The 11,240-nt window shown below is 39.2% G+C and overlaps 1 protein-coding gene across 1 annotated transcript; it reads right to left on the bottom strand.

The window, feature by feature from the left end:
- Window positions 1-4,319: 4,319 nt before the first annotated feature.
- Window positions 4,320-11,018, bottom strand: LOC311058069 (uncharacterized protein; the record flags this gene model as incomplete). The annotated part of the gene is made up of 4 exons (XM_084075377.1): window positions 10,447-11,018; window positions 9,848-10,015; window positions 8,924-9,016; window positions 4,320-4,328 (listed from the first exon to the last, which is right to left on the bottom strand). Exons 1-4 carry the CDS (start codon window positions 10,933-10,935, stop codon window positions 4,320-4,322), a joined length of 759 nt encoding a protein of 252 aa, XP_083931503.1. The 5' UTR covers window positions 10,936-11,018.
- Between the last annotated feature and the right edge of the window lie 222 nt (window positions 11,019-11,240).

Genomic DNA, 11,240 nt, shown 5'->3' with positions numbered 1-11,240 from the left:
GAATAGTTGTTTTTTGTAATGTGCTAATTTATTCTAATTATATCAGGACTGACTCAATAGTCCATCAACCAATTTGTCAATCTGAAAGACATGTTTGCTCACTTCTGAGTTACCAAATCCTTTCAGCTTGACACCTAAAAGATACATGTGTTGTCTTGCCAGGAAATAAACGTATACAAATCTTTAATTAACGCACCTATTTAATGAACTAATGTGGCATGCTGTGATCATATATGGGTGGGATTATTTTTTTTTTGAGAGATTACATTCATGATTGAATGTATAAGCCCTATTTTATAATTAGTTGTAGATGACGATCTAGCAATCTATAAACTGACAATTCATCCCACTGAGCCATAGTCGGCTATTAAACAGGGTTATAATTGGTCTAACAGTGAAAGTGTTTTAGCAGTGTAGGCTTATCCTAGACGTTGATTAGCAGTTTGTTAAGTGTCTATATATAGACGTCTATATTATAGACATCATTTCAACGGCTATAATATAGACGGTTCCGCCAATTATAATCCTGTTTTAGCCTAGCCCAGACGTATTTTAGACGTCTAATAGCCCGAAAAATGCTCAGTGGGATTGTAAATGTGTCACATATGCCATCAAAACAGGATGAAAGTGGTTGAACCTATACAGACTAGGTAGATTGATAGATTGATAGATTTATTTATTTGTGGTTACCAGATTGGAGGTTTGATTGACTTGGGTAGTTATTTTCTGATACATGTTTGTTGTGGTCAAAGAGTGTACAGCAGCATCATGCTTACTGTACATGTAAACCAGACACATCTACCCACAACTGACTCAATAGTCCATCAAGATTAACTGATAAAGACATGTTTCAACATTAATACTATCATCATGTTCCTTATAGTAATAGTGTGTTATGCAGGCTGTAAATGAAGCAGTTCTTGTTACTGTATTGTTCACAGTAATTGAGGGGTAAGTACAAGGTATCCAGAATTAAAGGAGATGAAACACATGTATTCCAAACAACACATGTCATCCAAATAACACACGTCAACACACAGCGACAAGTTACAATTGCACTCCACAGAAATAATGAATTTAACTTGAAGGTTAAGGATGATTTAATTTTAATAGAGTACAAGAATAGTGTAACTATCTGTGAAATATAACCCATTTATTTCATAAAATTATGTATTGGGAAATGACCAATATTTTAACAATGTCATAGCCTATTGGTCTCAATATATGTCACATTCAGCCCTGGACTTCACTGACTGTAGGGGTCACATTATAATCACAGATTAGAGATTGTATGTATTTTCCCCACAAGTTATTTTAATTCAAATGAAATGTGATTGAACTTGCACTATTAATGACTTTAGTTGACTTTCACAATTTAAAATATAGTATTTCTTAATTATTAATAATAAAATATGATTTGTCTTCCTTTTCCTTTTATTTTGTAATTTATTTAACTCTCGAACGGATTATTTGAATTTGGAGGGTGTGAAGGGTTAAGTGGGGGCTATTAACCAGGGGTTGGTCAGTTTCTGTCTATTGTTGGTCTGTCCCACCCTCCACTCTGATTGGGCCATCACACACACCCTCTGTGAGTATTTAACAGGCTTCTGTTTTATTTGGTGTCACTTTAAACTGCGGTGTTGAGAGTTGAACTTCTCTCTTCTGGACTTGGTGAAGTAATCAGGTACGTGTACATTTGTGTTTTCAGAATTCTTGTGTGTCTTGATTTGAATAGCAATTATTTTAAGGGTGATGGAGGGTGCAGTAAACCAACAATTGTGTAATTTTACAATATGATGAAGCATAATTTCCAGGAAAAATGATGATCATGTGGAACAATGAAAAAAACAAAACATTTTTAGACCAGTTTTACACCAAGTGTGTATGGCTTTAAACTCGACTCAACTGTAAACTACTTTATTCTATATTTCAAACAGTGTATATGTGTCATAGTATAGAGCCAGATTAATATTGCAACTACTATTAATAGTATGACTATTGACTACTAGCACCACTGCTACTCATAATGCTAACGCTGTTATTGTTCTTCTACTTCTACTAGATCTCCTGTTTTAAAGTTGAAACACTGGTGACTCACAACCATGTCAGCCTCAAGGAACATTCCAGAGGAGGGAGTGATGCTAGCAGACAGAACAGCTTCCTGTTTGACTCGACAGGAAGAGGAGCTCACCTGTCCTGTGTGCCGTGACATCTTTAAACACCCTGTTATCCTGGCGTGTAGCCACAGCTTCTGCAAAGCCTGTCTGCAGCAATGGTGGACAGGAAAACCAACATGGAGCAAGGGGTGTCCTGTTTGCAAAACAAACTCCCAGGAAGAACCTCCCATCAACTTGGCGTTGAAGAACCTGTGTGAGAACTTCTTAGAGGAGAAAAGTCACAGGTCTTTGTCAGCTAGGTCTGGGGTTCTCTGCACTTTGCATGGGGAGAAACTCAGACTGTTCTGTCTGGACGATGAACAGTTGACATGTCTCGTGTGTCGTGATTCTGAAAAACACACTGGACACAAGTTCAGACCCATCTACGAAGCTGCAACATGTCGCAAAGAGGACCTCCAGAAATCACTGAAGCCTTTACAGGAGAAACTGGAGGACTTGTATTGCTTGAGAGAAAACTATGTCAAAGCAGCAGAATGCATTGAGGTCCAGGCTTTGCACACAGAGACACAGATTAGGAAACAGTTTGAGAACATTCGCCAGTTCCTTTCTCAGGAAGAGGAGGACAGGATCGCTGCCCTGAGGGAGGAAGAGAGGCAGAAGAGTCAGATGACAATGGATAAGATTGAGGGGCTGAGCAGAGAGATGGCGATTCTTGCCAAAACCATAAGAGATGTAGAGGCAGATGACATCTCATTCCTGCAGAACTATAAGACCACAGTGGAAAGATTCCAGCTCACACTACAGGATGCACAGCCAGTCTCAGGAGCACCGATAGACGTGGCCAAACACCTTGGCAACCTGACCTTCAGAGTCTGGGACAAGATGAAGGACATTGTCGCATACAGTCCTGTGATCCTGGACCCCAACACCTCCAATACAGATCTCAACCTGTCAAATGATCTGACCAGTGTGTTGCCTGATGAAGATGTACGTATAGAGCTTCATGCTAACTCAGAGAGGTTGGAATATCCACACAACATCCTGGGTTCTGAGGGATTTAACTCAGGGACTCACAGCTGGGACGTTGAGGTGGGAAACAATAACTTCTGGGAATTGGGTGTGTTGTCTTTCCAGAGGAAGGGAGACAATGGTATGATGTGGTGTTTAGGCTTTGTGAATGGTAGATACACAGCAAGCTCCTCAACAGGGTCAGGGATTGATATCGCAGTGAACCAAAAACCCTCAAAGATCAGAGTACATCTGGACTGGAACAGAGGAGAGTTGACCTTCTCTGATCCTGATTCTAACACTCACATACTCACCTTTGCGCACACTTTCACTAGGAAACTATTTCCATTCATTTCTACTTATGGTCATCTCCCTCTGAAGGTGTTACCTGGGAAGGTCTGTGTCACACTAGAACACAACAGTTAGATGTGAAGACAACAACAATGATAACAATTAGCATGTGTTGGATACACAACATATCACCAAATATAACAATGGCTTAGTACTTTATTTTAGTTGTTTTATTTTACACATTTTTGGGGATTTGTGCCTTTTTTCTCACATCAGTCTGTGAATCCAGGAAATAACCAAACCAACTTTGTAGTTGTGTCAATCTGTGGAAGTAAAAATGTACGTATTGCTTTACGTACTGATTTCTTATTATGAGTAATGTGACGTGCCAAATTCACTGATACAAGAGGTTAATACTTTTTGTGTACTTTAAGTACTTTAAGTGATGTTTTGTATCTTGACATGCAAACACTTTCATACAACCTGGTGACTTCCTCTGAAATGTTCCTGCTTACAAAAGTATTGCCTGGCTGCAGAATGTTAATAAAGTTTGGTGAAACTGCTCAATGAATTGCTCCATCCATTACCTGATTACCATACACCTGCACATATCTGGAAGAATCCTTGGTAGAACTTTAAACAAACATCCTAGAAACACATATTCATTAACAATTAATAAACTACTTCATACCATTGTGTCAGTGTGGAAACACCAATGTTGGAGCAACTTTAAGGCAATATCTGACTTAACAAAACACCAGAGAATTCATACTGGTGAGAAATGATTTCTCTGTTACGTGTGGGAAAGCTTTTAAACAGCCAGACAGTTTAAAAGTTCACAGGCTTGTGCACACAGAATTTAAACCCTTTCCTTGTTGTCAATGTGGAATGAGTTTTATTCAGTCAGGCAATCTAAGATGTCATGAGCGCACACATTATGAAAGTGTGACAAGAGCTTCAGTAGAAAAGATCAGCTCATAAAACATCAAAACACCCACATGCGTTTTTGTGTTTTTACCTATAACTGCACCGATCTGTGTAAAACTTTGTATGCGCACTCCCTAGAGCCCAAGGAAAAACCTTTACCCTGCATTTTTCACATCTGCCTTTATAGCGCCACCAGAAGGCCGGCTTATGTAAAAAAAAAAATATATTACTCCTTCAGACTTTATCCAAATTTCATGCAAATCGGTACACACCATCACTATAGTCATGTGATCAAGACAGATATGTTTGATTTTTCATATTCCATCCTGATCGGCTAAGATTGACAGTTTGCAAGAGTGACCCGTTTGGAACAAAATGCCGCAAATCATGAACGCAGTGTTCGATTGCGATGAAACTTTGCAAACACATTCGCACTACGTTGAGGAACAAATGTCACCCTTTTAACATTGCCCTATTATAGCGCCACCAGGAGGCCGATTTTTGCAACACTTTTGTTTTAGTCTCCGCCAGGCCGAAAGGCATGGCGAGAGAGTATGTTTTACCCACTGTCCGTCCGTCTGTGGACAGCTAATGTCCCGCACAGTTGGCTTGATCGAAGCGAAACTGTGCACAGACACTCCCTGGATGCCAATTCAGAACCATAGAAAACACGTATTCAGGGTACAGAGTAAAAAAAGGAAGACATAAAGGATACAAATATATATCAACTGATTTTAGCTGTTATTTAAAATAGCAGAGTAGATGCATACCTGCAGTTTTCAGGAAGTTTGTAACAGATATGTAGCACATTAAACTGACTGCTGATTCCCCTCGCTACGTTTTTATTCTAGGGTCATAATGCAAACCTTTCCCAGATTAACATAGATGTCTGGATGGTTCATGATATCACACAAGATCAGATGCCCTAAACCATGCTTTATAGACCAGTAGTATTTTTTAATTTACTTTTTGACAGCAGGGAGCCAGTGTTAAGATGTAAGAACTGATATGCTCAATTGTATTTGTATTACTAAAGACTTGAGTAGCAGCGTTCTGAATCAGCTGCAGTCATCTGATTTTTAAAGATTTATTTTTGTCTTTGTTTAATTGAGGGCACTTATGGTATATCCAAGTGTTGATTTGTTTGATGCATTTTCTCAGTGTTTCTATTGGACCATTAGTCTTTTGGTGATACGGCCAAGTAGATTTGTATGTTGACACAAAGGAACATACGTTAAGGAAAATAACACCCACTTACCTGATATGAACAATTAAAAGATGGCAAGATTAGAACAATACTGGAAAATAAAGGAGGCCATGATTAGAGCAATATTGGGTAATAAAATATGCCACTTTTTAGCTCGTTCTTTGTTTAACTAAGTTGTAATGTTGATATAGGCCTACGTATGCAGTGAAATACATGATAAGTTGACTGGGGCATTTTAATGCTAATATGCAGTGTGCCACTCCTATCGTTTGATTCACTGGGTTTCACACCTTCAAATCAGTCAGCTTGAGAGTGAATGGAAAGCAGACAGTGTGAATTGTTGTACATTTGCTAATTTATTCTAATTATTACAGGACTGACTCAATAGTCCATCAACCAGTTTTTCAATCTGAAAGACATGTTTGCCCACTTCTGAGTTACCAAATCTTTTCAGATTGACATCCAAAAGATCATGCGTTGTCTTGTTAATACAGTAGTCAATCAATACATACATCTAAAGTAAAGCTGGCCAATCTAAAAACTGGTCAGTCTGAAAGATAACATATGGACTCACTTCATGTGCAAAACCCATTTTTGGATATTACTCCTACATATTTTATCCAAACATCACTCAAATCGGTACACAGTATCTCTATAGTCGTGATCAACACGGATCTGTCCGAAAACATATTTTCCATATTCCATCTTGATTGTCTAAGGTTGGCCTTCAAACGTTGCAGGATTGGTCTGTTTTCAACAAAGTGCCTCAAATCATGAAGGCAGCTTGCGATTTCCCTGAAATGTTGCATGCACGTTCCCACTAGGCCGAGGAAAAAATGCCACTTGATTTTTTTTTAACAGGCCGATTTGTGTTTTACCTATAACTGCACCGATCTGTGTAAAACGTTGTATGCACACTCCCTAGAGCCCAAGGAAAAACGTTTACCCTGCATTTTTCACATCTGCCTTTTATAGCGCCACCAGGAGGACGACTTATGTAAAACAATCTTTTTGATATTACTCCTTCAGACTTTATCCAAATTTCACGCAAATCGGTACACATGATCTCTATAGTCATGTGATCAAGACTGATCTGTTTGATTTTTCATATTCCATCCTGATTGGCTAACATTGACATGTTTTGAACAAAAAAAAAAAAAAGCAAATCATGAACGCAGCGTCTGATTGCGGTGAAACTTTGAATGCACATTTGCACTACGTTGAGGAACAAATGCCACCCTTTTATATGTTATAGCGCCACCAGCAGGTCAAACCAGCAGGTCAAATTTAGCAAAACACGTTTTTAGAACAAAATGCCTCAAATCATGCATGCAGTGTCCGATTGCCGTGCACAGCCTAGGAATAAATGGCACCCTTTTGACATTGGCCTATAGCACCACCAGGAGGCCATAATAACCTACCTGACCTGGCGGAGACTTGTGCTCCGAGGAGCACTTTTTCTAGTTGGAACTGTTTTAGCCAAGTGATTGTTTTAAATATTTTTGTAATTTAGAGTAGCCAATTATTTTACCCTAATGTATTGGGGTAAAATGTATTTTTGCCAATTCATTTCTCCCCACACATTTCTTTTGCTGCCACTGCTGGTGTACCCTACTGGCTCACCTACTAGTGAGGAGTCTGCACCGGTAGGACATATTACCCCTGTTCTACTCCTCCGGTTCAACATTACCAGCCCAGCCCATAGGTATACGTACAACAACACCCTTCCTGCATAGCTAAAAATGAATTGCATGACAATGAAATTATCTGATATACTGCCACAGTATAAAATCCACCCATAATCACTTTCATACAGTTAACATTCTGAACATTTATAAAATAGCGCAAGGGCCTATGGAAATGTCCTGAGGAAAGAACCACAATAACCCATGATTATTTAAAAAAAAAAGATAAATCAATTAAGAAACTATTTATGGATTAAATCAGATAAGCAATATACGTTTGGCTAATTCAGCAATTTGAATATGGATCCAATTAGATAGGCAATATATGTTTGGCTGATTCAGCAATTTGAATATCTTACAAAGACACGGTACTTCACATTGAATCTGCTATCCAATATTGCCATAAACAGTTTTGTTCATTACCAAATTTCTCATGACCTTATACAGTAACATCACAGAAATAACTACAGCAGTACATGACATACTGTTTACACATCTATAGTACTTGTAAAACCATCTCAGAAAATTACTTTTGAACAGTAACACTAAAGAATAAGAACACTTTCAAAAACCATCACTCAGATGTTTTCAAAAAAATTAAATCTCAAGATCTAAGATCTTTCCAGGAGAAAAAACTCAAAACACATCACCAAGATGTATTCAAAAGACATAAAATGGAAACATCTCCAAGATCAGTGCAAAAAAAGTAACTGCAGTGCAATTGAAGGATATCAATTAAAAGGTGCAACCTCTCTACGATTTCAAAAAAGAAAAACAAATTTAATATGTTCTCTGGGCAGAAGAACGTGGCATTGGATTGGCATTGATCAGGAGGACCCCAACTGGTACGTCATCAATGTTCGGTTCATGGCAAATATGCCGTACTGTTTACACATCCACATAGTATTAAAACCTCTCAGAAAATTACTGTTGAACAGTAACACAAAAAACATCCCTAAGATGTTTTCAAAAGATATAAAATGGAATTATCTCCAAGATGTGTTCAAAAAAGTAAAACGCCTTTCATGTTTCAGTGCAAAAAAAGTAACTGTAGTGCAAGTGAAGGATATCAATAAAAGGTGCAAACTCAGATTTCAAAAAATAATATACACCTTTCACTTCTGTGCAAAATAAAGAAACACTGATTACTCTACTGCCAAAATGTCATTTTTAAGGCTCAACACCGCTTCCCATCATCCATGCCCATCAACACTTTCTGGGTAAAGTCAAATGTATTGGCCAATTATTTTGGGTAACTTAGATGCAGTGCATAAATCAGAGCAAAACGCATGACAAACGCTTCAGCGTATATTGGGAAATCAATGACTATGTTACCCTCAAGCACGACCGCAATCTTCTCTGGGCAGAAGAACGTGGCGTCTGTTGGATTGGCGTTGATCAAAAGGAGTCCAATGTCAGGTTCATCAGACGCCGAAAAACGAACAGGAGAAATTAGAAATTAAAACCTCTCTTTTAAATTTCTTTGAAAATGCAAGACCCGAGCCATCCTTTAAGAATGTACACTGAAAAACTTCACTTCCAAGTTCTAAACACATGCTTGTTTCATGATTTGCGTTTATCCTCTATGATGACTAAAATGTAATTTAATATTGAAACTGAAATTATTGAGTCTCTGGATTACACAGTAACAAATACAACTATTTGACCAAAGTAGATAATGTGACTACATCCCACTTCAGAAAGCTGGAGTCATGTTCATGCAGGTAAGCAGGGAGAGCACGGAGGAGTGCAGCACGTCTGGTATGGACATCAACTTGTTCCTTTAGTTATAGAACAGATTGTCACTGTCGGGCAGAAACCTCCTATCTCCATATTTCAACTTTTCATATTTTTGGGTCACTTAATGCTCTACTTCGCCGTACAAGAATCAAAAGTAGTTACGGTAGCTGATCTACAAGCTCACAATGCATTGATTCGTTGAGCGCTTATAGATCTGGTATTTTCACTATTTCTCACCATCTTTTTCTATTTCCTGGAAAAAAACTGTTTTGGATATACAAGGTTTACGCCCAGCAGTGGCGATATTGGTGTTTTGCTATATTAACAGCATAGCATATCATTAAAATAGCATGCCATCCCATGTCTTTAGAGAAGTTCTACCAAATAAACCACTACTGAAGCATCATTATCAAGCACAAAGACACAGTTTGGTTCTTACCAGCTGGGCCAGCATGGCAGGTATCGTTTTCACCTTATGTGTGTGGGGTTTTTTCTTCATGGCAAAATGTGGTCTTGGAGACACCGACTGTAAACCGTCCTGCCTTTTAGTTTTCCACTGCACAGAGTTACTACTTCCTATTCCCCTACTTCCCGTGTCCTTGCGCCAACCACACCCATCTTCAAAAACAGGGATCTCAATTATACACCTCTAAAATGTTGTGACTGCATTTTGCAGGGTTGTCACACAGGGTTGTGTTTACAACAGACCTAAACACCTGGCAAAGTACTGAAAACTGCTTAGTAATTCCTGTTATAATGGGTGCTTCAAGGACCACAGTTTTGCCATGATGACATACACAAACACACATGGTGAAAACAATATCTGGCACGCCAGGATACTAAAAACAGAACTATCCATTTTAGCAACTTACCTGGAGGTCATAAGTCGTGAAGATCTGACTGAGAGCTTCAGAAACTTTCCCTGTTTGTGCAGCTTTCTTCCCGAACAGGCTCTGAAGACAAGGGGCATGACGGTCCAACTCGGCATAGAAGTGGTTCCTCAGGTTGATGTTCGAGATTCTGTGGAACTCTGCAGAGATCTGCAAAAAAAAAACAATGACTATTTAAGTCACAGTATACTGCATACACATACTATAGTGGATACACAGTATATTTGTCCTAAATCTGAAACAATGAAAAATGCTACATTAATGTCTGTAAATGGTACCATTTTACATACTATTATGACCACAAAGTAACATAACCCCAACTTATGTGGAGTAACTTAATAAATTGCATTCATGTGCCTTTCATCAAAGCACTTCATAATGTGCATTACATTCACACAGATTGCAGAGGAAACCAGGCATGGCACCAACATGCTCACCAGGAGCAGTTAGGGGTTAAATGTCTTACTCCTCCTTGCCAGGAGGAGCTGGGGATCAAACCGATAACCTTTGGATTTCAAGACGGACACTAGCTTCTGAGCCACTACTGCTATAAAACTGTCATCAACAATAATATGTTTTACCTGTGACTCCACTTTGAGGGCAGGCCAGCGTTCCAGGATCTCACTCACGGTTTCGCCATCACTGATGATTTCTTTTCGCCGCAGGGCCAAGGTGGTCTGCATTACCTTTCCAATCAGGGGAAGGTTCTTGTCAGTCTTCTTCACTTCCTCTACAATCTGGAGTCTCTGTCGCTCAAGGCTTGCAGCGTCTTCACCCCTTGGTAAGTTAGGGAGGAAATTCAACTCTTCCCTATGTGGCCTTTTGATGTTACTGTGGGGAGATTCTTTGTCTGGGTTGTTCTTGCTTCTTTTCCCTGAATTGACAGCTACCTCTTCACATCCTGCATGACTCAACTTAACACGGTAGTTCCCCATCTTCAACTTTACTATTCTTCCAACCATAGCCCATGTCCCAGATCCTGGCTCTTTCAGACAGGGATGCTTGGTGACAAGTGCTTCTACTACCACTGAAACATCCTTATCACTGGGGTATGATTTGAAGCTATGCATGAGAGAAGCAAGGGTCTCTAGAATGTTATGCTTCTGTCCCCTAGATAACTCTTGAGTTTTCCCTGTCTTCTCACATGCTAAATTCCCTTATAGTCCAGGTGTTTCGGGCCATATTTTGATGGAATCGTGCACTTTACGATAAAAGCATGACATTTGGCACACAGTTAGAGCGTGCCATAAGGAGCATTTTTGGCTATAGGGCCATCGCAGATTTGTCCTGTGGTAACCATGGCAGCAATTTTCCAAAATGGCCTCCATCTGCTGTTATTTTACCATTAACTCAGGTGCTAGACCACCTAGGATCT

This window comes from Gymnoscopelus microlampas (assembly GCF_963454915.1).
Source record: "Gymnoscopelus microlampas genome assembly, chromosome: 13".
NCBI classification, from domain to species: domain Eukaryota; kingdom Metazoa; phylum Chordata; class Actinopteri; order Myctophiformes; family Myctophidae; genus Gymnoscopelus; species Gymnoscopelus microlampas.
This window is presented reverse-complemented; position numbering and strand designations above follow the sequence as displayed.